Source organism: Sinocyclocheilus rhinocerous, unplaced genomic scaffold (assembly GCF_001515625.1).
Source record: "Sinocyclocheilus rhinocerous isolate Xijiao unplaced genomic scaffold, SAMN03320098_v1.1 scaffold415, whole genome shotgun sequence".
Classification (NCBI taxonomy): domain Eukaryota; kingdom Metazoa; phylum Chordata; class Actinopteri; order Cypriniformes; family Cyprinidae; genus Sinocyclocheilus; species Sinocyclocheilus rhinocerous.
The window spans coordinates 367,384-394,044 of NW_015646373.1; the positions used below are offsets into that span (position 1 = coordinate 367,384).

At 36.5% G+C, this 26,661-nt stretch overlaps 3 protein-coding genes and 1 pseudogene across 7 annotated transcripts in view; 2 read left to right on the plus strand and 2 right to left on the minus strand.

The window, feature by feature from the left end:
- Nucleotides 1-9,571, plus strand: part of LOC107707689 (disintegrin and metalloproteinase domain-containing protein 17-like) — a 31,688-nt gene extending 22,117 nt beyond the window's left edge. Inside the window, exons 13-20 of one of the 2 annotated variants that reach the window (XM_016511779.1) lie at nt 1,010-1,113; nt 1,190-1,324; nt 2,360-2,487; nt 2,576-2,654; nt 2,744-2,832; nt 4,969-5,025; nt 5,252-5,291; nt 7,350-9,571. In XM_016511779.1, the coding sequence (XP_016367265.1) occupies nt 1,010-1,113; nt 1,190-1,324; nt 2,360-2,487; nt 2,576-2,654; nt 2,744-2,832; nt 4,969-5,025; nt 5,252-5,291; nt 7,350-7,702 (985 nt within the window). In that variant the 3' untranslated portion in view covers nt 7,703-9,571. The remainder of the gene's footprint in view (nt 1-1,009; nt 1,114-1,189; nt 1,325-2,359; nt 2,488-2,575; nt 2,655-2,743; nt 2,833-4,968; nt 5,026-5,251; nt 5,292-7,349) is intronic. The other variant, XM_016511780.1, reaches the window with a different exon arrangement.
- Nucleotides 9,572-9,780: 209 nt separating this feature from the next.
- LOC107707690 (isoamyl acetate-hydrolyzing esterase 1 homolog) lies at nt 9,781-11,955 on the minus strand (annotated as a pseudogene).
- Nucleotides 11,956-12,930: 975 nt separating this feature from the next.
- LOC107707691 (integrin beta-1-binding protein 1-like) lies at nt 12,931-20,386 on the plus strand. 2 transcript variants are annotated; one of them, XM_016511782.1, is made up of 8 exons: nt 12,931-13,089; nt 13,742-13,798; nt 14,517-14,646; nt 15,253-15,331; nt 15,414-15,544; nt 16,818-16,910; nt 17,094-17,243; nt 18,325-20,386. In XM_016511782.1, exons 3-8 carry the CDS (start codon nt 14,575-14,577, stop codon nt 18,394-18,396), a joined length of 597 nt encoding a protein of 198 aa, XP_016367268.1. In that variant the 5' UTR covers nt 12,931-13,089; nt 13,742-13,798; nt 14,517-14,574; the 3' UTR covers nt 18,397-20,386. The 2 variants fall into 2 exon arrangements, with proteins under 2 accessions (XP_016367268.1, XP_016367267.1); XM_016511781.1 differs by lacking the exon at nt 13,742-13,798.
- A 651-nt stretch (nt 20,387-21,037) lies between these two features.
- Nucleotides 21,038-26,661, minus strand: part of LOC107707693 (arf-GAP with SH3 domain, ANK repeat and PH domain-containing protein 2-like) — a 65,335-nt gene continuing 59,711 nt past the window's right edge. For all 3 annotated transcript variants that reach the window (XM_016511785.1, XM_016511784.1, XM_016511783.1), the window contains 6 exons: nt 25,207-25,353; nt 23,758-23,878; nt 23,430-23,515; nt 23,258-23,334; nt 22,982-23,095; nt 21,038-21,517 (listed from right to left, as the gene is read on the minus strand). In XM_016511785.1, the coding sequence (XP_016367271.1) occupies nt 21,443-21,517; nt 22,982-23,095; nt 23,258-23,334; nt 23,430-23,515; nt 23,758-23,878; nt 25,207-25,353 (620 nt within the window). In that variant the 3' untranslated portion in view covers nt 21,038-21,442. The remainder of the gene's footprint in view (nt 21,518-22,981; nt 23,096-23,257; nt 23,335-23,429; nt 23,516-23,757; nt 23,879-25,206; nt 25,354-26,661) is intronic.

Consider the following 26,661-nt stretch of genomic DNA (forward strand, 5'->3'; position numbering starts at 1 on the left):
TATACACTAAGAATATCGGCAGATATATCGATATCGGCCTTTTTTTTTACTCCCTAATATCGGTATCGGTATCGGCCCCAAAAAACCCATGTCGGTCGGGCTGTAATAGACAGCAAGGGACCTACCACGTTCAAGGCCCAGAAATGTAGTAAGGATATTGTTAAAATAGCCCATGTGACATCAGTGCACATGACTCATGCGTTTGGTGCTGCTGACGCTGGAGCCAGCGTTCTGACGTAGAACCTGGATGCGCTGCGCCTTGTTTACAAGCAGGGGAATGGACACGCATGCACTGTGGTACTCTCGTGAATGGAGGTGGAGACTGACTGGAAGAGAAGAAATTGTTGAATAAAATTGTTATTTTAGTTTTCTTTGCGCACAAAAAGTATTATCATAGCTTCATAAAATTAAGGTTGAACCACTGATGTCACACGAACTATTTTAACAATGTCCTTGGCCTTGAATGTGGTAGTTCCTTTGCTGTCTATGCAGGGTCAGAAAGCTTTCGGATTTTATCAAAAATATTTTAATTAGGTGTTCCGAAGACGAATGAAGGTCTTACGGGTTTGGAACGACATGAGGGTGCGTAATTAATGACAGAATTATCCCTTTAATCCCTTTCAGCAGCAAATCAGCATATTAGAATAATTTCTGAAGGATCATGTGACACTGAAGACTGGGGTAATGATGCTGAAAATTCAGCTTTGCCATCACAGGAATAAATTACATTTTATGTATATTAATGGGAATTGAAATCGGCTATTAAGTACATTTTATAAATTAAGTTTAATTATGCTGGCTGATGGCTTCAACAGAACCGTAATCCATCGATTGTCTTGAAAGGTTTATATAAAGTTATGAAAAATTTCTTTATGCAAATTTTTCTTCCATAGTCTGACTGATGACATCTGGTGACAAGTGGTTGCAAATTTTATTAGGAAGTGTGGTTATCTTGAGGGCATTGTTGCTATCAGTATTTGTGGCTGATATTATTGTCTGTGACCCTCAGTGACAGGAACAGCCCCTGCTGCAAGGACTGTAGGTTTGAAAGTGCAAATAAGACCTGTCAGGAGATCATCACCGCCACCTGCAAGGGCATGTCAAAGTGCACAGGTGAGCTCCAAACTCTCCAATGTCAATGTAGCAGTGGTCTAGATTAATTATACTTTTTACCCTTGTGTATCCCTAGGCAACAGCAGTGAGTGCCCCACCCCTGGAAACCTGGTGGATAATACAGAGTGTGTGGATAAGGGTCGATGTCAGAAGGGCGAGTGCAAGCCTTTCTGCGAGGCTATGCATAATCTTGAGTCCTGTGCCTGCAATGGTAAATGTCTCATCAAACCCTCTTCTGTGTTCACACTAGTGCCTAACCAAGAGACCTGTTTGGATGATCAGTGTTCATGCCTAGTGAGCAGCGATGGACAATATAACACTGTAGAGACAAAGACTTTAATATCTTGGTTACAATAAAGCTTTTGAACATTTATATAATTATTGTCTGGGGAAAAAATGCAGGTCATATAATAGATTTTTTAATTTCTTTATGATTATCAAATATTTCATTTTTTATATGTGTGTGTGTGTGTGTGTGTGTGTGTGTTTTTTTTTTTGAAAGGTTAGTTTAGGTTAGTCATATTGTGAAAAATTACATTTTAAAATAAGAGTTTTCTATTTGAATATATTTTAAAATGTCATTTATTCCTGTGACGGAAAGCTGAATTTTCAGCATCATTACTCCAGTCTTCAGTGTCACATGATCCTTCAGAAGTCAGTCTAATATGCTGTTTGGTGCTCAAGAAATATTGTTATTTCTTTTTATTAGTCATGTTCACAACTCTTTGATAAATAGACAGTTCAAAAGAACAGCATTTATTTGAAATGGAAATCTTTTGTAAAAATGTACGTCTTTACTATCAGTTTTGATCAATTTAATGCGTTCTTGCTGAATATCTGTATTCATTTCTTTTTAAAAATTAATAATAATAAGTAAAAATCTTACTGACCCCAAACTTTTGATTAGTGTAAAGTATACAGACTTTGTGACAACTATCCCCAACTATATTCTCTCTATATAATGACAGCAGGTAAGATGTAAAAAAAAAAACACAAAAAAAAGGCTGAAATTACGGGATTATTTAGGCTATTTTACACAACATTCACCCCAAATATATGTAAACAGAAACTGCACAGATATTGGCCAATGCATACCACTTCAAAATTGCGTTACATTGGCCCGTTAATTGAGATGGTTGATGTATACTGAAGCTAGTACCAAAACACATACTAATAATAGTGTTCAATGTTTTACCTGTAATTATGAATGCAGAAGTGTCTGATCGTTTGCTGTGATGTTTTTCAGAGACTGAGGACTCTTGTAAAGTGTGCTGTAGAAGCAGTAGCGGGCTGTGCACTCCCTTTATCAGTGCTGAGTCATATCTTTACCTGCGCAAGGGCAAACCCTGTACCGTTGGCTTCTGTGACGGGGCCGTGAGTACACTGCTTTGACAATGATCATTTATCAGACTGAATAGTGTTTTCACTGGTGTGACAAATGCTGTGGTGTTGCACATTCCAGGGTAAATGCATGAAGCACGTCCAAGATGTCATCGAACGGTTATGGGACTTCATAGACAAACTGGACATCAACACATTTGGTAAGAGATGATAACTGGGTGAATTTAACCAGGACCTTTTCTGTATGTTTTGTAAATGCTAGTGGTGACTCTTTTCTGTCAATGTTCAGGGAAGTTCTTGGCTGACAACATAGTTGGATCAGTGGTGGTCTTCTCTCTCCTGTTCTGGATTCCCCTAAGCATACTGGTGCACTGTGTGGTGAGACCTATTTCACAGTCAATATGTTTTTCTGAATTGATTTTTCTTAAAGGGATAGTCCATCATTTACACATACTCATGTACTTCCAAACATCTTTGACTTTCTTCTGTGGAACTTGTTTGGTAGAAAGCACTAGCTGCTGTTGTCCATGCAAAAAGTGTGTTTGAATTTTGACAGTCAGCTCTAAAAAGCAACCTAAAATATTATAAAAGGATAAATAGACAGTTCAAAAGAACAGCATTTATTTGAAATGGAAATCTTTTGTAAAAATGTACGTCTTTACTATCAGTTTTGATCAATTTAATGCGTTCTTGCTGAATATCTGTATTCATTTCTTTTTAAAAATTAATAATAATAAGTAAAAATCTTACTGACCCCAAACTTTTGATTAGTGTAAAGTATACAGACTTTGTGACAACTATCCCCAACTATATTCTCTCTATATAATGACAGCAGGTAAGATGTAAAAAAAAAAACACAAAAAAAAGGCTGAAATTACGGGATTATTTAGGCTATTTTACACAACATTCACCCCAAATATATGTAAACAGAAACTGCACAGATATTGGCCAATGCATACCACTTCAAAATTGCGTTACATTGGCCCGTTAATTGAGATGGTTGATGTATACTGAAGCTAGTACCAAAACACATACTAATAATAGTGTTCAATGTTTTACCTGTAATTATGAATGCAGAAGTGTCTGATCGTTTGCTGTGATGTTTTTCAGAGACTGAGGACTCTTGTAAAGTGTGCTGTAGAAGCAGTAGCGGGCTGTGCACTCCCTTTATCAGTGCTGAGTCATATCTTTACCTGCGCAAGGGCAAACCCTGTACCGTTGGCTTCTGTGACGGGGCCGTGAGTACACTGCTTTGACAATGATCATTTATCAGACTGAATAGTGTTTTCACTGGTGTGACAAATGCTGTGGTGTTGCACATTCCAGGGTAAATGCATGAAGCACGTCCAAGATGTCATCGAACGGTTATGGGACTTCATAGACAAACTGGACATCAACACATTTGGTAAGAGATGATAACTGGGTGAATTTAACCAGGACCTTTTCTGTATGTTTTGTAAATGCTAGTGGTGACTCTTTTCTGTCAATGTTCAGGGAAGTTCTTGGCTGACAACATAGTTGGATCAGTGGTGGTCTTCTCTCTCCTGTTCTGGATTCCCCTAAGCATACTGGTGCACTGTGTGGTGAGACCTATTTCACAGTCAATATGTTTTTCTGAATTGATTTTTCTTAAAGGGATAGTCCATCATTTACACATACTCATGTACTTCCAAACATCTTTGACTTTCTTCTGTGGAACTTGTTTGGTAGAAAGCACTAGCTGCTGTTGTCCATGCAAAAAGTGTGTTTGAATTTTGACAGTCAGCTCTAAAAAGCAACCTAAAATATTATAAAAGTGGTCCATACGACTTGTATGCTGTATTACAAATCTTCTAAAGCTAAGCGATAGCTTTGTGTGAGGAATCAGTATTTTAGCATTATTTATACACTAATATATTATTCATTAATATAGGTTAGGGTTGAATTCACTTTTATTGTTATATTTTAAATGTTTTTAGGTATTTATGTTTTAACCAGTATTTTAGCAATATTTATATACTATTATAGTATTTATTAATATTTTAAATTAGCTTTTTTTATACTTTTCATTTTCATTTAAATTAAAGTTTTGGTCATTTTGATATGAACTAGTTTAAGTTTTATTTTTTTATGTTATGTTTTGTCATATTATTCATTTTTTAATGTTTCTATTTAGTTTTTATTTTTATTTCTGTTTTAGTAATTGAAAAACGTATTTTAAAACTTATTTTATTCATTTTGAATTAAGTTTTTCATCTGATATTTATATCTTATTTCAGCTTTATTTCAATCAACAAAAATAAATTTTAGTTAACAATAACACTGTGAGGAACAGGCTGAAATTTGATGGTATTTTGCCATAATTTCATTTATATTGCCGTCACATTCAGAAACGTCTGTTTCTAATAATACTTCCACAGAAGTAATTCTGTAAGTACAATGGTGAGTAAATGATGACAGAATTGTAATTTTTGGCTAAACGAGCCCTTTAAAGACAAGACATTACAGTGATCGTCTCTCTTTGCTTGTTAATAGGACAAGAAACTGGATCAGCAATATGAGGAAAACTCCAAAACCATGACGTACCCTAGTGTAAGTCCTTCTGTCACAAAACTAAAACTCCCACCATGGCTCCTTTCTCTCGCAGCAGATCAGATTACTAACACACTAAACCTGCATTAAAGTCATCCAGCACCTCGAGGTAACATAACTTGCTCATCCAGTTAGCTTGGCGTCTTTTATCAGGGCTAGTATGGGCAAGCATGGCTGCATATGTATGACTTGTGGCTTGTTTGCTCTGACCCTTGTGGAACTGCAGCAGATGGTGGTGGAGGTGTGTAGTAGAGCTCTCAACTCAGGTGAGTGAGCGTCATACGGCCCCCCGCACCGCTGTGCCCCCCTGAGTGTGATGAGTCGGAGCGCGCTGATTGTGATGGGCCGACTGAGTTTAGTTCAGCTTGTCCTGTATGTCTCGTGCATTCAGTGTCCATGAGGATGTGTGGCCGGTTTCTGGTTCAAATCATGCAGTTCGGTATTGGAGCGTTTTAAATGCACAGCTTTGAAATCCTCTTGATACTGCATACGCTACAGGTGCCCGGCTCTTTATTTGATTTGGTTCAAGAGATGTGAATGGACCATTACTGATTTGGCAGATGCATATTTTGCTGCATTTAACTCAAGTGTAGCATGCTGTTTATGTTATGCATAGGGATGGGTATTCGTTTGTGCACTCGTACTTGACCGATAAATCAGAATATTATAACTGTGCTACTATGTAATTAAAATTATGGATAACACTTTACAATAAGATCTCATTTGTTAACATTAGTTAATGCATTAAATATTATATGAACTACCAATGAACAATGTATTTTTACAGCATTTATTAATCTTTGTTAATGTTAGTTAATAACAATGTTCATGTTAGTTCAAAGTACATTAACTAATGTTAACAGATACAGCTTCAAATTTTAATAAGGTATTAGTAAATTTTGAACTTAATATTAAGTAAGATTAATAAATGCTATATAAATATTGTTAAAGTTAATTAATATAGTTAATGTTAACAAATCTGTAAAGTGTTACCAAATTGTGCATAAATTAATATATATATATATATATACAGTGGTGTGAAAAAGTGTTGGCCCCCTTCCTGATTTCTTATTTTTTTGCATGTTTGTCACACTTTAATGTTTCAGATCATCAAACAAATTTAAATATTAGTAAAAGATAACACATGTGAACACAACATGCAGTTTTTAAATGAAGGTTTTTATTATTAAGGGAAAACAAAATCCAAAACTACATGACCCTGTGTGAAGAAGTGTTTGCCCCCCTGTTAAAACTGGTTTATCACACCTGAGTTCAATTTCTCTAGCCACACCCAGGCCTGATTACTGCCACACCTGTTCGCAATCAAGAAATCTCTTAAATAGGAACTGCCTGACAAAGTGAAGTAGACGACGAGGGCGCTTGGTGACACTAGGGTGTGACTGGAGCAGAGATGGAAGGAAGTGACGTAGGATCAGGAAGTGAGCTGGACATAGAGGATGAATGTAGTGGCGGGGAGAAAGGAGGTAAAAATGGAAATTGGAACATAGTAGAAAATCGGAAAAGGAAAAAAAAATGGAATCAACTTTCTGGTTCGGAAAGTGAAAGGGAAAGACAACAGGAGAAAAGGAAAAAGGAAGAGTTTAAGGTAATGATACATTTCTTGTCCGATAATATGAATGCATTGAACCCACTGAAAATAAATACATATAAATTATTATTTTTGTGTATTGTTTTTTTTTATCATTTTCTTTTTTTCTGCCCACTTTTGTGGTGAATTTTCAGTAAAGTGCTATTATAAAAAATTAAATATAAAAATACAATTAAAATAAAATGATGCAAGAAATGCTGAATTAAAAAAAATTAATAATAAAAATTTGTCCAAGTTTTGGTACATCAGTAGTTGGTTTACGTATTTTCGCATCATATGGATCTTTGGTCTTTGAATTTTCAGTAAAGTGCTATTATAAAAAATAAAATATAAAAATACAATTAAAATAAAATGATGCAAGAAATGCTGAATTTAAAAAAATTAATAATACAAATTTGTCCCAAGTTTTGGTACATCAGTAGTTGGTTTACGTATTTTCGCATCATATGGATCTTTGGTCTTTGTATTGTGTTTTACCGTTAATTCAGTCACTGTTTTAAGATGTCATGTCAAAAATAGTTTAAAACCACTTTGTTTTGTTTGATTTAAATTAATAATTAAACAGTTATTCATTTAGTACTTTCATAATCGATAATTGCTGTCACTTCCGAGTACTTGTGCCCATCCCTGTTTGTGCAGGATGTAGTGAATACTATGAATACCGAGTCTTTTGGAAGTCTCATTTACTTATTCCATCCCAAAATTCTGTCCTTAGAGCGCAGAGATGCTAAGCAGTCTGGAATCGGCGCCCATCCACATTGTGAAGGCCCATCATCTGCATTCAGCGGCAGCGCGACCTCAGCCCTTACTGGGCCCCACAGGCCCCGCCGACTCACCGGCACAGGAGAGGCTCTCCGGCCCAGGCCCTGCCAACCTCTCCGCCGCACTCAAAGCGGATCCGCTGCGAATGGCCACAATCGAGGAGGACCCCAGCAGAGACTCTCACCTGGACGAGGTGGAAGGCTTCCGTCAAAGCGGCACAGCTGCCAGGTCCTTCGAGGACCTCACCGGACAGTCAACGCCATCCCGCGGGGACAAGAGACGGCTGACGAGACAGGCGCGCATTGACAGTAAGGAAATGGTGTGCTGAGGACACTGGCATAAGATCACTTGATTGAGACATGAGCTGTGAAGATCAGGGTGCAATCGGGGTTCATTTTGTTGGTGCATTTAAAAGTCTATGTGATGTGTAAACTGCTGACACATTTCAGTTGGTTCTTAGAAATTGTGTAGCATTCCTGTAATGCACAATTATAGTTGTTAATAAAAATAGAGTGTTACTTTAAACGCATGTCAGAAACTGCCAAGAGAAATGACTGTGCATTTGGTAAATTCAGAAGTTAAAGGAATAAATTCAAAACCGCTTTGGACAGCATCATTGGCTCTGAAACTCAGCAGTTTTCAGAAGCCAGCAAAAAGACATGTTGACAGATATTAAAACAAAAGGCTACGAGTTTAAAGAGATAGTTTATACAAAAATGAAAATTATATTATCTTTTGCTCACATGTATGACTGACTTTCTTCTGTGGAACCACAGATGGGTGAAAGTCATTGGGGTCCTATATTCTTTTGGACCCCATTGACTTTTATTGTATGGACAAAAACAGTAGAAATGTGGTTCATAAAATCTTCTTTTTGTGTTCCACATGAGAAAGTAAGTAATACAGGTTTGAAAAACACAAGGTTGAGGAAATGATGACACAAGTTTCATTTTAGGGTGAACCACTCCATCAATCATTGTACATTTGTCCTATATACGTCTGTTGTAATTGTTTAGGCAATTTTAGTTTTTATAAACCGAAGTACAAATCAAAATCATTTTTGTGGTAACTGACAATCACCGGTGCTGTCCATAGAGCTTAAAGGGACAGCTCACCTAAATATGAAAATGATGCTATTGTTTACTCGCCCTCATGTCCTTCCAAACCCAAAAATCACAAATGAAGAGATGAGAGATTTCTGTCCTTCATTTAAAATCCATTCCTCCAAATCTTTCACACTTCAAAATGTTCATAAAGACATTGATGACAGAATTTTGTTTTTGGTAAACTATTCCTTTAACCTGGAATATTCCTTTAATACAGTCAGTTTGTGCCTTGTAACATACATCCAGTAGTGCAAATTCTTGTATTCTCATTCATGTATACCTCATGAGCAGCAGGACTACAGCACGACTCTATACGTGTCGTCACACTTTTAATGTTACACTGGTCGACTTGCTGAGAAGATTCAAGTTATGCATGTCCTATGCCATATGTTTATGAATTAAGTGTCATATGTGTATGGAGACTGTAAGAGGAGATGCGATTTATGAGTTTTATTTGACATGTTCTTAAGGCCTAAAGATAGAAATTGCACAGGATGTTAAAAATTTTACATTTTTTGCATTTTAAGGTTTGCTCAGTTTAATTTGTACTACTATATTCTCTATTGCATCTCATGTCATTTTAATATACCAGTATATGTGAAACACTGATTACAGAGCTGAGGGATGTGCATATTTTCATAGATTTTCTCTTTTTGCCACTAAAACGGTTGTATAGACGTGACCAAAATCAATCGATATTTTAGAAGGACTAGTGACTAGTATTCCCCCACTGTGAAATATCTGACTAAAACTATTAGTCAAATTTTAAGATATTGTAAAGTTTTAATGTGCCATAATAAGTCAGATGACTAAATATATATTTAGTATTGTTTCTTATATACCTGAATATCAAATCAGAAGTAATAAAACATCTCATTTGGATGTAGAAAGCTGTATCTGATGTCATTCTGCTATCATTCAATGTGTGTGTTTTTGATTCTTGGTTACGTCACATTTATTTAACATGTATTATTGGGGTTTGAAGCCACATGAATAAACTGCCTCTACACTGAAGTGTTTCTGATTATTTTATGAACCTGAAAGAAAAGTACATTTGATATTGCCAGAAGATTAAAAATGAAAGCGTTTACTGTCTCTACTGAAAGCTTTGCGCATGTATGTAAGCAGCCCAATAAATCAATTGGCCTCACCAAAACATTAATAGTTCAGAAATCTGAATATTTTTGGCAGAACATCAAACATTATCTGTGATTTCATTTGAGTAACTCAAAATAACCCGTTTTCAAATACGACTGGTTTCAGTTCAAGGAAAAGTTGTGACTGGTGGATGGTCCTTACACAATTTATGATTAGCTTATCTAAAAATGTCCAAATATAAACCACAGGAACTGAATGGTGTTATATCCGCTGTGCATCATTTGACCTGTGTTTTAATCACACAGTAGGCTGCTCTCAGGGCATTTTGGGTCCACATCCCCCCAGTAAGGCAGAATGAAGTGCAAATCAGCCACTCGCCTCTCAAGAAGTGTCCATAAATGCTCTGCCACAAACTGATTGCCTTTATCCGAGAGGTGAAGTCCATCTGAAAGATACACTGAGAAATCCTGAGGGGAAAAAAAAATTTGTTCTCATTTTTATGTTAATTCACTACAATAAATCATTCATGGTTTTGCTAGCATGTGCGTCACCTGTCCATCTTTCTGCATGAGCGTCCAGAGATCCAGAACATCCACACCAGACTGTCCAGCAGCCTGAACGCAGGCCTGCGCATACTGACCAGCCACAGAGTTCAACCGATTCAAAGCTGAACCTGATAAAAAAAAGAGCATCTAAACACACCAAATACCATATTCATTGTTTGTGTGTGTGTGTGTGTGTGTGAGAAAGAGAGAGTGAGGCGTTGTAACTAAATACTAGAGTTCTGCTTGCTGCACACTATATACTGCCAATTTTTTTTAAATAGTATGTGAAACAGCATGCAATATGCAGCAATACATGATATACATTACTGTCACATGACTCCATGCCAAGTTGCATGTTTAATTAAGTGATCTGGTTATAATTTTGGAAATAAATATGGGTATTTTGCAAATAATTTTTAATCCAAGATTTAAGTAAAAATGTATTAACAGCAGGTGTGTGTGTGTGTATGTGTGTACCTGTTTTTCTATTCTGGTGGGGACTTAAACCTGAATACACACAGACTCATGGGGACTCGTGTCACGGTGGGGACCTAAATTGTGGTCCCCACGGGTACAATCGCTTATAAATCATACAGAATGAAGTTTTTTGAATGTGTGTGTGTCTTCTCTCCCTCTCAACAATGAAATCACGGTGGCAGTCGTGGCCTAGAGGTTAGAGAGACGGACTTGTAATCCGAAGGTTGCAGGTTTGAGTCTCGGGTCCGGCAGGAATTATTCGTGGGGGGAGTGAATAACCAGCGCTCTCTTCCACCCTCAATACCACGACTGAGGTGAGACCCTTGAGCAAGGCTGCTCCCTGGGCGCCACAGCAATATGGCTGCCCACTGCTCCGGGTCTGTGTGCACTTGGATGGGTTAAATGCAGACCACAAATTCAGAGTATGGGTCACCATTCTTGGCCACGGACTTCACATTGATCTATTTGTTCAGACTATCAAGAGTTCAAACATTTTTATATAATATTTGGTTGATATGCAAAATAAACTTTTTTATGATTTCAATTAAATATGCCGGTCATATGATGGCAATGTAGAATACTACCATATCCAACATTGCATGTATTTCACATACTATTTTTAACACTACACTGTGCAGCATGCAGGAGGTGTGTCACCTTTTAGCAAGCACTCTTTCTCCCAGGCGGTTTCTTGAAGTGGTGGTGGTGTGATGAAGATGATCTTGTCATTGGACACTCCTATAGACACCAGATATTTGAGAATATCTTTTAAATTCTCCGTGAACTCCTGGAGAGGCACGTGCTGCGCGGGGTTCTTATCTGCAAAGAAACGTTTGTAAGTGTCTCATATTATCACCGCCGCAGAGCTTGAAATGACACGTGAAATGCTCTCAATGCACAATCATTAGCGCCGAATGGGCACGATGCGAGGAAGCACAATCTTAGCCCACCTTGTGTTGTAACCCGACAAGCTCGTTTACCACGTCGCATTTTCTAATAAATGAAAGGAATGATAAAATCATCCGCTGCAGCGGTATGAATACAATAATACATTCGTGCTGTCATAAAATCTGTACCTGGCGAGTTTATGAGAGATTTCGGATCCCCATCCGTTCGCTTGAAACGCAAACTGGAACAAAAACAATGCATGTCAGAGTAAAGAACAAAACCCAAACTGCACTGTGTTAAAATGTTACCTGTGTTATTGAGTCGCCGAAGAGAATGATTTGGGGCCATATAACTCTCTTAAGTGTCGACATAGTAACCGCAGCACCTGACGACTTTAAATTCACACTTCAGGTCTACTCTACTAGGAGGAAGCCGCAAAGGCTTAGTGGTGCTTCGTTCCTGAATGATTCGGAGTTTGAATCGTTTATAGCTTACTAAAGTGTCATTGCATCTATTCTAAACATAACCACGCACTATTTAATAAATAAATAAAGCGTAGAGAGTGCATAAAGCTTACTAAGGTGTCTTTACCTCTATTCTAACTATTTAATAAATAAACAACCATAGAGTGTATACAGCTTGTGTTATTCAGTCCATTCTAAACATGGCCATTTACAAACACACAAACAAACAAATAAATAAATAAGTAAATAAATAACCATATATAGCAGTGGTTCCCAACCGGGGTCGGGGCCCACTAAGGGACCTCAGCAAACTTCCAAGAAGGCCTCAAGATGACTTAAAATAAATAAAATAAGACAAAACAAGAATTAAAATAAGCCAGAACAACTAAAAATCAAGATAATTTTTATTGTACCCCTCAACAACTCTTTTGGAAAAACCTGGATATAAAAGGAAGCATCATTTTAACACTGTGATTTCTAGACCTGGAAGTGTCATGTAAATGAATAAAATCTTAAAATGTCTATATATATATATATATATATACACACACACACACACACACACACATATATATATACATATATATATATATATTATAATGAATATACATTTTTCTAGTTATGCCAATGCCAATAACACCTTAATAAATGTAAGCTGTATACACACACTATACTATTTATTTATTTATTTAATTGCGAGTGGATCTGTTTAGAATGGATTCATGGCACTGATCTATATAATGACTCTATTATAGATCAGTAATACATAGCCTCTTGCTAATGAATGAATGGATGAATATATTTAGAGTATATAGAGCAGTTAGTAAGCTGATATCAGTTCTAAACAGCCATTTGCTATTTTAAAAAAATTGTAATGTAGTATATACTGTGCAGTACTTAGTAGTTGTACTGTAGTAAGTTGATACTCCAATCTAAACACAGCCATTTACTATTGTGCGTCCCCTTTAAGAAGCGCTGGGTGGAGCCGTACAGGAAGTGAAGTGTCAACGCAAGTCTCGGCAAAACAGAGGGGGCTGCCGACCGCTGTTTTGATGAACCTACCTATTAGTAATTATTACGGCCGTACACTGCTGCATAGTGAGCTCAAAATAGAGGTATGCCCAGTGTGCTTGTTTACCAAGTTCAAATTCTCCATTTGTAATTATAGAGATGCCAATAAACGACCAAACGAGAGTCCTTTGCGCTCGCATTAGTCAGGCTAAACGTGGGGTGCTGCTGAGTGTTTATCCTAGCAACGGATTTCCGTTACTTTCCGCGGGGTTTTCATTAGCAGTGGGATCGCGGTGAGCTCGTGCCTAGAAGAAATGTCATGAAGCGCAAGCTGAGCGACTCCTAGAAATTTACTCAAAGTTTGGCACCATTGTTTTATAGGGGCGTGGGCTCGTGGAGTGCCCTGAACCCCGAGAACATGTCCATGCTGAATTTCTCATACTCTTTTAAGGCAGTATTTTTCATAACGTAATATGTCTAGTATGTCTGAGCAGAATACTGCATAAGGAACCTTGTTCATTGACAGCGTTCACTCTTGGGCTCATAGTTTTTTGGTTAATAGTCAGTGTTGAGTTTACAAATGTAACCATTTTGAATTTAGTGATTTATTGAATGATATTATGTATTACGATATCATGATATGATATCTAAGGTGAAATCTAAGTTTTCTAACGTGTTCTGACTTTCTTTCACGATTTAGAGTTTACATCTCTTAATTCCGTTTATATCTTGAAATGTTGACTTTTTTCCCCTCAGAATCCTGTGTTGACACCTTAATTCTTTTTTTCAACCACAGAATAAAAAATAAAAAAGGTAATTGGACTTTTTTTCTCTCATAATTCTTCTTAGAATTGCAATTCTGAGTTTATTCAGATTTTATAGCTCACAATTTTTTCAAAATTTCCAGAAAAAAAAGAGAATTGTGAGATATAAAATCAGAATTGTGAGGGGGGGAGAAAAAGTCTGAATTGTGAGATAAAAAAATATTTTTTTTCTGCTTTTTTTATGTAATCAATTTTCCATAGGTTCCAAGTATAAATAAAAAGAGATTTATTTCCTGAGAATGGGCTAAAAAAGATATATATATATATATATATATATTTATTTATTTATTTTATTTTATTTTTTTGTGTTCAAGGCCTGGAAGAACATTAAAATGTTTTAGTGTGAGAGAGAGAGAGAGAGAGTGTGTGTGTCTTCCCATATTTATTTTTATATTCGTTTCTAGGTTTGCTCTGTTCTAAAATATTTCATTGGCTACTGGCTAGCATATTGTACTTTCTCTTTAGTGTTATTAGAGTCAGTTGTACACTGTTAAGCATAAATTCTTTCAAAAATTTGTACCTGACATACAAATGGAAATCTACCAAAGGAAAAAAAAAATATCATTGGTTAAACAGTGTATGGATCTTGAAATAATCATGTTATTAAATATTTGGTCTTTGATTAAAATCCATCTTTACAGGAAACTATGGGTGTGATTTTAATTTTGATGAACTGAACTAATACTAATGCTGTTATTTCTCCTCAGACTCTGCTTCCATCTGCTGGTAAGCTGGAGACCTGCAGCACTGGCGTCATGGTGAAGGATGTTTCGAAAGGTCAAGAAGCGCCACAGCAGCAGCAGCTCCCAGAGCAGTGAGATCAGCACTAAAAGCAAGGTTGGTTTACCAGCAGTCATCGAGTACACGCGTCGTAAACAAATATTGGCTGAATTTCCATTTGCACATTTCTGTTAGGTACAGAAAGAGCATATTACATTTGTTATGCTAAAATGCAAAATATGCCAGCAGCAGCAGCAGCTCCCAGAGCAGTGAGATCAGCACTAAAAGCAAGGTTGGTTTACCAGCAGTCATCGAGTACACGCGTCGTAAACAAATATTGGCTGAATTTCCATTTGCACATTTCTGTTAGGTACAGAAAGAGCATATTACATTTGTTATGCTAAAATGCAAAATATGCAAATATGAATTGAGCCAGTATGCTAGTACTGGGACTTACTTCCACATATTAAAATCAAACCTTGATACCAAAGGGTGCAGTGAAAGGGGTTGTGACCAGTATTAGCTCAAAAGGAATGCATCTGTGAATCGAAAATCCAAAGGGCAATGTACGGTATACAGTCTGTGCACTTTTGATATACTGCTATGGTTTGGGATACACTGATTTGTTATTCTATATAGGGAGTAATTGGGATTCAGCCATTCTGTCTGCTGAGTTCTGTTTTCCACAAAGGTCATGATAAACTCTAATCTCCCTTTATCCAGTCGGTAGATTCCAGTTTGGGAGGCCTGTCTAGGTCCAGCACAGTTGCCAGTCTTGATACGGACTCCACCAAGAGCTCAAGTTAGTCCTCACTGAAACATCTAGAAACTCATGTGTGTACATTTGTGACCCTCGCTAGTTCCTGACCTTGTTGAACCCTCAGGTAACGCCGTGTCTGACGCCTGTGCTGAGTTCAGAGTCAAGTATGTGGGAGCCATCGAGAAGCTACAGTTTGAGATGAGCAAAACCCTTCAGGAGCCTCTAGACCTGATCAACTACATTGATGCAGCTCAGGTAAGGATCTACAAAAGGGGACGATTAGATGTCACCCTCTTAAAGGAGTAGTTCACCCAAAAATGGAAATTTGCTGAAAACGTACTCACCCTTAGGCCATCCAAGAGGAAGGTGAGTTTGTTTCTTCATCGGAACGGATTTGGTGAAATGTAATGTTACATCACTTTCTTGCTAATGGTTCCTTCGCTGTGAATGGGTGCCGTCAGAATGAGAGTTCAAACATCACAACGATCCACAAGTAATCCACACAGCTCCAGTCCATCAATTAATGTCTTGTCAAGTGAAAACATGCTTGTTTGTAATTAATTCAAACCGCTGCTTCTGGTTAAAATACCAGTCCATAATCCATAAAAAAGCACTGTTTATAAGCAAAAAGAGTTCAAAAAAGTTCTAAACAAATATATTGGTGGATTTTGGTGTGAGAGGACAACAGGAGTTGACTTTTTCACTGGAGGAAGTGTTATGGGTTATGGACTGGTATTTTGGCCAGAAGCAACAGTTTAAAGTTAAAACGATTGAATGATGGATTTGTTTCTTATGCCGAGTTCACACTGCATGATTTTCAAACTCGTCGGATCGCGGTTGTTTTCACACTGCGTGACTATCTGGGGTAGCATTCAGTTGCTGCTGTGTTCACATTGCACGATGGATCGGCGACAGGGGGTTTCACACTGCATGACTTCACAATAGGAAGAATCGCGATTACTGATTTGCCTCCGATTTCGGGCATTTGTCGGCGATTTTGCAAAACCTGTCGGCGAGTGAAAAATCGGGCTAAAATCGTGCAGTGTGAACTTGGCATTAGAGACACGCAGCCTTTCGTTTCACAAGACATTGATGGAATTTAGTCGTGTTGATAATTTTTTGGGATTATTGAGATGTTTTTAGCAGCTGTTTGGACTCTCATTCTGACGGCACCCATTCACTGCAGAAGATCCATTGGTGAGAAAGAGATGTGTAAATTTCTTCAACTTCATCTTTGATAGTCTGAGGATGAGTAAATTTTCAGAAAATCATATTTGGGTAAACAATTCTTTTAATCTAGCAAACTATGCTTTTTTTTTTTTTAATGTGAACACTTCACTTTTTTAGAAGCCATAATTCTTACGATTTTCAGATGATGTTGAAATATATTTAGGGAAAATACTTTATCTTATTTCACCTGGCCTAGACCACTGATATTAAAGCAGAAATTAAATAGTTATCATAAATCATGCATTAAGACTGAAGCTGTTTAAAAACCTTCATTATATTTCATGTATTCAATTTAAAGCAAGATGGAAAACTGCCGTTTGTGCCTGGAAATGAAGAGATGATTCTGGGAGTGTCCAAGTATGGAGTTAAAGTGGCCTCATTGGACCAGTGTGTGAGTTCATTCACCTGACCCAATGTCATTGTTTAATATTCATATGAGAGAATCTTTTTCATATGAGGCTCTTTTTTATCCACCATATGAAAGAAGCATTTAGATTCATGATCACAAAATAATAATGTGGGACTGTAACGGAACATTACCTCTATCAGCTATCATTATTCCCTATTTTCTCAGGATGTGCTTCACCGTCACCCGCTCTACCTGATTGTGCGTATGCTTTGCTATGATGATGGTCTGGGTGCTGGAAAAAACCTGCTCGCACTGAAGACCACAGATGCAGAGCAGCAGGAGTGCAGCATCTGGGTGTATCAGTGCAGCAGTGCGGTAAGACCTCAAGACAGGAAGTCTTTCTGAAGGCTTATCAAGTATGAATTAGGCCTAGATCTGGACAATGTAGCAGAAAACAGTATTTCACTGTTTGTGTGTTAGCCCTGAAATGAGTGAAAAGGTGAATATATTTTATTTTAAACTGGAGGAACCATCATTTAGACCAAAAGGCTATTGTAACCAATTTTATTAAAAATGATTAGCGCAAAACTTAAAATCTTGTTAAAAGCAATTGCCTTTTTTTTTTCTTTTTAAATCAAATGAACACAAAGATTACTGATATTAATATTCATTTATATATAACTTTATACATTTATACACAATGACAATGTATTTTTACTTTTAACACATTTATTTTAACTGAGTGATGATGAATTGTTCAATCAGACATTTACATGCATTAATGAAATCTATTTTACATACATATTACATGTACTGTATGTCTTTTATATTGATATTTATTCTATAAACATACCATATATTATACAGTACACTACCGTTCAAATGTTTGGGTTTGGTAAGATTTTTTGTTTTTGAAAGAAATCTTTTATGCTAATTAAGGCAGCATTTATTTACTCAAAAATACAGTAAACGGTAATATTGTGAAATATTACATTTTTTAAATGATTACAAATTAAATGTATTTTAAAATGTAATATATTCCTGTAATGCAAAGCTGAATTTTTAGCAGTCTTCAGTGTCACATGATCCTTCTGAAATCATTCTAATATGCGGATTTGCTGCTCAAAAAACATTTCTTCTTATCAACGTTAAAACAGTTGTGCTGCTTAGTATTTTTGTGGAAACTGTGATACGTTTTTTCAGGATTATTTGATAATAGAAAGTTCAAAAGAACAGCATTTCTTTTAAATAGAAATCTTTTGTAACATTATAAATGTTATGGCTGTCACTTTACTGTTCAACTACTGTTCAATTTAACACTCTTTGCTGAATACAAGTATTAATTTTGTACTAAAAAACTGACCCAAACTTTTGAATTGCAATGTCTATAGAAGACTCCAGCTGTCTTTGTTAATCTGTGGTGTTCTGTAATTGTAACACCATCTGTGCTCTACAGGAACAAGCCCAGGCCATCTGTAAAGTACTGTCCACCTCCTTCGACTGTGCCCTGGCCTCAGAGAAGTCCTGAGGTCTGTTTGGGAGTGTTCCTGTTCTTCCGCCCTCACTCATTCCTTCAGCAGCAGCAGCAGGAGGAGGATTGAAGTCTGTTTGTGGAAGGTGCCCTTTTTAAAAGCTTCTGACAGAAATGCTGGAATTTGTCTCACTTTGATTAATGTCAATACAGCTGATCCGTCTTTGTTCAGCATGAAAGGGCAGCCATCTCAACCACATGTTTACACCATATACATTAGTCCCAGCGTCCTCTTCTCTTATCAGCCCCACCACAACCCAAAAGCCAAGTTTGGGCTGCGTCTATTTTTATAACCTAATTTAATCTTATTTAATGTAAATATACAATAACTTCAGAGCACATTTCCCACTATGGGCCAGTGAATCTGGGATTTGTTGAGCTCTAGTGGGATTTGTGTAAACCATGGTACATTAATGTCAGTGTAAACACAAAGATGCTGTAAAACCCAAACCCTCTGCGTCTTTAATATGTACATGCCCCTCTTTTGTCGTCCTCCTGGTCCAGGTGGGATCAGATCAGTTAATATGGTACAATAAATGCGAATGTAATGCAGTTTCATCTAGTTTTTTCCCCTCGTTTCCAATAGATGGCAGTGCTTTCATCCTATTGAATAATTGGAGTATTTTCAAACTATTCATGTTTAATAATAACAAAAAAAAACATCCCACAGCCCCCTAATTGAGGAACATAAAGCCTGAAGTTTAATGTTCCTTTACCTGGCACATTTTTACTTAACCTACCCAAATAATGCAACATATGAACAAGAAATTCTTTTGCAGTTTTTTGAATTCCAGTTTTCCCATTTATTTGTACATATATGCATATATTTATATATTAGCATCAGTGACGTTTATGGTAAACGGGTGAATAGAGGTCGTTTTCATCTTAGTTAAAAGTGTACTGTAACAGTCTTATCTAACAGTACGTCAAAACATCAGTCATTATCAGTTTAGCTCTCCGTTTACAATTAAATATGCACAAAGCAAAGTCTACATTTATCTACAATCACAGCCGGCCAGGTGCCGACCGTATACAGTGAGCTGAACACAGGATAATTACATCCCACCACTGCCCGAGTTACAGGGCACTCTGGTCCGAGCTCAATCAAGACTAACATGACTGTAATTAAAAGTTACATAACAGACTCTATTAAGTTGCTCTGCAACCACATCAAACACTCATGACATAAAACGCTCTGCTGTGTTACTCCTGCACACAATTAGAGATGGATGAGCATTTCAAAGCTTTAGAAAGGATTTCGAGAAGTGTTGTGAGGGGAAATGACATGAGGGATTTTAATTTCCCCTGGAATAAAATTAGAGGAGATGCAGTTATTACTCATCTGGCCAACCAAAGTAGGGAGACCCCGGGAACATCCTGGGAGGTGGAAATAATTCATATCTCAAACTGACACCTTGGAATCTGTTAAAAATGACTAGGTTTTGGAGATCTCGAGGTAAAAACATTATTCAGTATGGTCCTGTTTTGCACACTGAAGAAAAGAAAGAGCAACTTAAAAGAATAGTTCACCCAGAACTGAAAATGCTGTCGTCATGATATTTCAAACCATTTTATCTTCCACAGAACCAGCCAGGATGAATATTTAAGAATGTCAAGAGTGCTTTTTCTAGAATGACAACAAACCTGTCAAGCTCTAAAAAGACAAGAACAACATTGTAAATGTGGCACTATATTCCAAGTACCCAGAACACATATGTTGGGACTAAAACAACAGAGGTAAAAATTCCTCTGTTCACTCATTATCTTTCCCCTTGATCACAGTTCTCAAATCTCATTCAAACTTGCATTTGATTTAATGTGACATGTTGTGCCAAGTTTGACATCATTTGTTTATCATAAACCTGGCTTGGCATGTCTTGACACAGCATAATTAAACTGAATGAGATATGAGAACCACAGAAGATGATTTTCAGTGAATAACGCCTTACTTCTTCACACACAAATGTAAATTCTGTCATTATTTACTCTCCCTGGTTCCAAACCTGTATGACTTTGTGAAACACAAAATGAGATATTTTTTTAAACATTTCTCAAATAAGTTATTTTTTGTCTTTACAATAGACGTCAATAGGCTCCCATGTTGCTTGGTTCCCACATTCTTCAAAATATATTTTTTGTGTTCCACAGAAGAAATAAGTCATACAGGTTTGGAACGATACGAATGTGATAACATTTTCTTTCTTTTTTTTTAAGGGTAGAATTGTCATTTTGGGGTGAACAATCCATTTAAATATTGGTCTGTTTCTGACACAAAGTTACAATAGGACTTCATCAGACTTGGAATATAGAAAGCTAATAGCATGGACCACATTTATAGTGCACAACACCCACAGTTATGAAAAAGCACTCTGGACATTCCACAGTACATCTTCTTTTGCACTGTTTGAAAGAACATAAATGACCACATTTTCATTTTTAGGCTAGCACTTTAAGAATGAATGAGCCATTTGATAAATGACACCGTTCCACAGATCTCTCAAGGCAAGCGGCCTGCACACTGAAGGAAGGTCTGCAAAAGATCATTCCAATCAATAAGAGCATCTAAATCAAGATCACAGAAGGACAGCTCCAGATTATAAATATCTATACAGACATAAACCTCCTTGATGCTCCTCTGCTCTCTGTGGAGGCCACTGAATGTTCATGCAGACTCTCACAACTTTACGGTATAGAGCAGTCTGTCTAAAAGGAATAAGGATGTGAATGATCTTGGAATAAAACCTTCATTTTAGTGACATTCGTCTCATTAGCATTGCGGTCATGATAAATTAGGTTAAAAGTGCAACTAGATTAGTGCAACTCATTCTGAATCATATCTGGTCCACAAACCAAAAACAAAAAGCTGTTATATTCCAGAGAGAGTCTCTCAAGCCAGGTTAGAGCCAGGGATTTTGGAAGCTCAGTGAAGACACAAGCCTCACGACAAAGGGGACAATGATGATGATGATGAAGGTCAGTGAGGCCACACAGAAGCAGAGAAGTGCTGTCATCCGTCCAGCTCAGTGTCTATGATCTCTGAAGTTCAGTCCATGATGAACTGCACGAATGTGACAGGAAACGCTCCTCTTCTCATTGGCTCTCCCTCAATGTGGCCCAGCTACAAAACAATCAAGGGAAAGTATGTCAGAAAGGTTCCTGAAACTGCATACAGGCGTGTTAAAAGGCCAAAATGTATTTTTGATATATATATATATATATATATATGTATTTTTGATATATATGATGTATATATAGAAAGGTTCCTGAAACTGCATACAGGCGTGTTAAAAGGCCAAAATGTATTTTTGATATATATATATATATATGTATTTTTGATATATATGATGTATATATATATAGTGTGTGTGAGAGAGAGAGGGAGACTGAAATAAGTAAATAAATACATAAAAACTGCAAAACAGACTAAAAAAATTGACAAAAAAGACATGATATAAAATAAATAAAAAATCTAAATAAAATAAAATCAAATTCAAAATAATATAAATAATTTATATAATATAATATAAAAATATTTATATATATAAATAGTATATAAATAATACTAAACACCGAATTTAACTTATAAAAGCATTTTTTACACATTTACTACATCTATTTACATTTAAAATTCATTTAGTAAACATACTAAAATATTATATACGCTTTAATCCAAAGCAGATCAAAGAGCCAACCATATTTGTAATACACAGTGCCAGGTTTCATAGACAACTAGATTAGATACAAACATATTGTTCATTTGCATACATTCTGTTAATTTGACTATTTCAAATGAGTAACATATTACACATTTGAAATCTAGATAGATAGTAATAGCCACATCATGCCCTCAGAAAAGGTCTTTTTTTTTGAAGGGTTTAAATCCCTTTCTAAACTATTAATTTTGGATTATCTGTCTGTTGTCTGCGAGATCTAAAAAACACTTTTAGGCTATTTAGTCACACCACATTCATCCCAAGACAAGACCGAGAAGGTAATCCAGAACCTTCAGTACAGCATCAAAAAAAAACACAAAAAAAAACACGCACACACAGGATTCCATAAAGTCTTATTAACGAGTCCTCAGATGAAGCTAAACTTGATGATAAGCTAAATGCATTTTTTCTTAGTGGAAGATAGTTTAAGTCTTTCTTAGTTTAAGATAGTCTCCATAAAATAAAAATAATCTAAACTCAAATCAATAATTCTTAACCGTCAAAAAAAAAAGAAGTGGAAATGCAGCTTGAACCCACTGAAGCACACAGATATGTAAATAGCACAGAAGTCACACAGGAACACGGAGATCTGGGGATTTGGCTGTACCGCCGATGAGCCTCTGTGGAGAATGAATGACTAAACACGGCCAGTGGAAACGAGGGTGATTTGGTGGAAAACAAGCAGCTAGTCTGTATTCAGCCAGAGACACTGAACCAGACCCTCAGTGAGTTTACTTATTAACAAGCAGCCAGTCACAGGAAGAGAAATATGGTCAACTAACGTTTCCTCTCTGGTTCCCTCACTCTTAATATTTGAAGGTGAGGTGCGTGTCATCTACATAGAGTTGAAATGAGGTCAGGATACTCACCCACCACTCCTGGTCCTCCTCACCGTCCACGACGATCACCTCTCCCTCAGAGAACGTCAGCTCGTCTGGGTTATCAGCCACACAGTTATACATGGCCTTCACACGCTTCGGCCTCTGCTTACCACACACGGATCCGGTTTGGAAACACAAGAACATGTCAGCATCTCACACATGCTAAATATGTTTCTTTTTATCATATTTGGATGACATATTGAATGATTCCTTTGAATTGACTGGATTTGCATATTTGGAGCGTCATCTTGTGGTTGAACATACCAGGTAAGTTTTCCTGGGCATGTGTGTAGCGGGCAGAGTTTGACCAGTGGAGTTTTGGGGGCCCCCAGGAACTTTAGCTGTTCCACAAAAACAGGAAATGACATCACAATTAGCTTTGCATTTTCACTACAACAATGGCCGCAAGCCTTTTATTAATACAACATCAACTTACAGTCAACATGGTTTCTCTGACATCTACCTGGTCTCTCGATGGATCCGGAGCGCATCAGTGTGCTTTTACTGAAGCTTTTGTCCGCGCTGCAAGCAACAACAACAGATGTGAATGTTGTGTACAGTTTCTGTAGTACTAAAGGCTACGATATTTCGACTCAGGTCATGCTGGCAACACCATTAGTAATCTGAGTGCCCTACTTGTCTGGTCCTCTGGCACTGTGCGTGAATGAGGACTTGAATAGGAATTTTATTTCCCTACAGGCGTTTTCCACCTTTGTGTTCAGACACGTGTGTGCATGTGGTCAAGGGTTGTTTAGTATTCTGACCTTGTAGCCCGGCTGATGCTCTGACCAGGAGGCCCCTGTCCGGGTTTGGGCTGTATAGTCATGGCCTCCATCATGCTGCCAGTTTTAGCCGCAGGAGGAAGAGCTCCGCTGGGCAGAAGAACTGCACAGAAATCATCAAATAGCTGCCTTTACGTTAAAGATCCTCACAACTACTAAAACAAACTTCACAGATGTTTCAATATTTTTTTGTGCTTCATTATTGTTAACAGGGTTCCCACAACTGAATTTCTATGACACTCCACAGTTTTTCTTAATTTTTGGATAAAAACTATTTTTATATTTTTAATTAATAACAAATAAAATATAAAAATAATATTATATAGTTAATAACATTATATTAAATATATATATATATATATATTTATTTATAGCTGATTAAATATTGTAGAGCTGAACATAACCAGATTTTACTATTTATTATTTAATATATTTATAATACTATATATAGGGTACTAATGATCACAGTAACTGACAGCCAAATTTTTTTAAAAATATGTATTTTCATTATTTTTAATAAATATTCAGCCTTTGTTTCGTTTTGTCTGTGTTGTTTTTAAATGCTGAGAACATGTTTTATTCTGTTGCTTGTTTGCAAATAAGAAAACCCAATAAATCAAAAACTGTAATAATAAAAAAAAAATAATAATTGTCATAATAAGATTATTACTACTTTTCATATTTTATGAAATTCCATTACTTTTATATGGAAACTATAATTCCTATATTTATTGATATTTCCAGTTCCACCCTTTTTGGTAGACAAAACATGGTTGATGCATATAAAACTTTTTTTTTTTTTTAAGTTAAAGCTACTAATATTATAATAGTTTTTATATAGGTTATTTATAGATGAATAAATATCATACCACTGAGCATAACTAAACTAAATTATATTCACTGTAGTAATAATAATAAACATTTGAAATATACTTGTTGGCTTTTTTGTACTCTTAAAAAAAAATAGTTTTAAAACTTTTTTAACATCTCGTGTTACTTCAAAACCGTTTTTGACCCTGAATTAAGAGAACAGAAAGACGCATCTGATCATCTACTAATCTGTAAATCCCTGAACAGATATGAAATGAATGAAAGACAAAGAGAGTGCAATCGTCTTGAATTTTTGGGAGGAAATCAGGCATGGGTCAATAACAGCCTTTCAGCTCGAAGACCAGTGCAGACCAGAATTTCTAAAGCCTGCTACCTGCCATTTGTTCATGAATATTAATATTAACGTGAATGGACAGTTAAATATGGTCAATTCCCAAAAGACATAACCTAATTAATATTCATGAGTTAAGACACTGCCATGTCATGACATCACATTACAAAAAGCAGATCCAGGATCAATCAAAGAACAATCCGGCCCTAAACTAAATCGCTCGGCCTGGAGCAAAGCTTCATCCACTCATTCATGTACAGCCAACTCACGGGAAGTGGATGTGCCCCGTAAGGGGGGCGCTGGAGGATGCATGTTGGGGGGGTCAGAGGAAGATCGCTGCCTGCCGGTCAGATCTAGGGAGCCAGGCTTCCAACCGGGAGATCCCTGAGCCATTCCAGCAAGACCAGACGGCTGAACTGTGGGAAGGAGAAGAGAAGAAAGAGCAACTGCATGTCAGATTCAAAGAAAGTGACTTCAGATTGGTCTACAGGACACCGCTTTTGTTTACTAGATGACGAGAAAGCTCTGCTGTGTCTCTTTTTCTGGACCCTGGAGCTGCTCCAGACCAGCAGAGCTCCATTATGCACCTAATTTCATTAGTGTCTTTAAGAATACAGCTCATTGTGAAGTCTCTAACGGAGGTTTGAGAGCAAAGTCCCAATATGAAAAAAGTGAAAAACATCTTGTTCTAATGCAGAAATCAGGATTTTTTTATCCGAGTTAAACTCTGACAGACAAAGTCAGAAGGTTACCAGTCTCTTGTTCACTGACATCTAGCTTATGTCATCTTAACAGAGCTGTAAGGCCTTCTAAACAGTCCTGAAAGCGTTTGAAAGAGTGCAGCTGCACGTGCCACCTGCTGCCGAGCGTTCGAGCTCAGAGCGGCTCCCTGTCCAGAGACTCTGGGAGCGCTTATATAGGTCAGCATCTTCACACAGCCATTGCCATGGAGCGCTGCAGTGGAACTGGGTGACGGTGAGAATTCAAGAACAGGTCAAATGAGATTTCTGCCGTTCTGAGACCTGACATCTGTGAGGCCAAAAATACAGCAGCATATTGTGGACTGAATGAGAATGATAAAGGGTCAAACAGCCTTACTGACTTGCTGCATTTATGTATGTTTGACTTTTTGTAGCATTTGATTAGCTTTTTTTTATTTTGTATATTTAGCAACACTTCATAATTTTCATAAATAACATTATCAAATACTATAAATATTTAAGAAGTTAATCTTACAATGGAATAACTTCACAATTGTATTTTATTTTTTTTAAGTACTGGAGTTCAGATTTATGCTGGAAATTTTGCATCTATTTTACTTTGTCTAGTAGGAGTCTAGTATATGATTGCATGATCTAACACATCACATTAATTGATTGTATTCAAATAGTAAAAAATAAGTAAATAAATAATCTGGACATTTTGTATATATTTTAACACATTACATCATTAATTGATTGTATTAAACAGTTAAAAATAATGAATTATGTAATAATAATAATAATAATAGTGCTGCAAAACGATTAATCGCGATTAATCGCATCCAAAATAAACGTTTTTGTTTACATAATATATTTATGTGTAGTGTTTATTTATTATGTATATATAAATACAAACACATGCATGTATATATTTAAGAAAAATATGTTATCTTTATATATTAAATATATTTATATATAATATAAAATATAAATATATAAATGTATATACATGTAAATATTTTT

Bases quoted from the DNA above. Each gene is read 5' to 3' on its own strand.
- LOC107707691 (XM_016511782.1), top strand. From the start codon at position 14,575: ATGTTTCGAAAGGTCAAGAAGCGCCACAGCAGCAGCAGCTCCCAGAGC. The intron at 14,647-15,252 runs GTTGGTTTACCA...CCCTTTATCCAG, and splicing joins AGATCAGCACTAAAAGCAAG to TCGGTAGATTCCAGTTTGGG. The intron at 15,332-15,413 runs GTTAGTCCTCAC...TTGAACCCTCAG, and splicing joins GGACTCCACCAAGAGCTCAA to GTAACGCCGTGTCTGACGCC.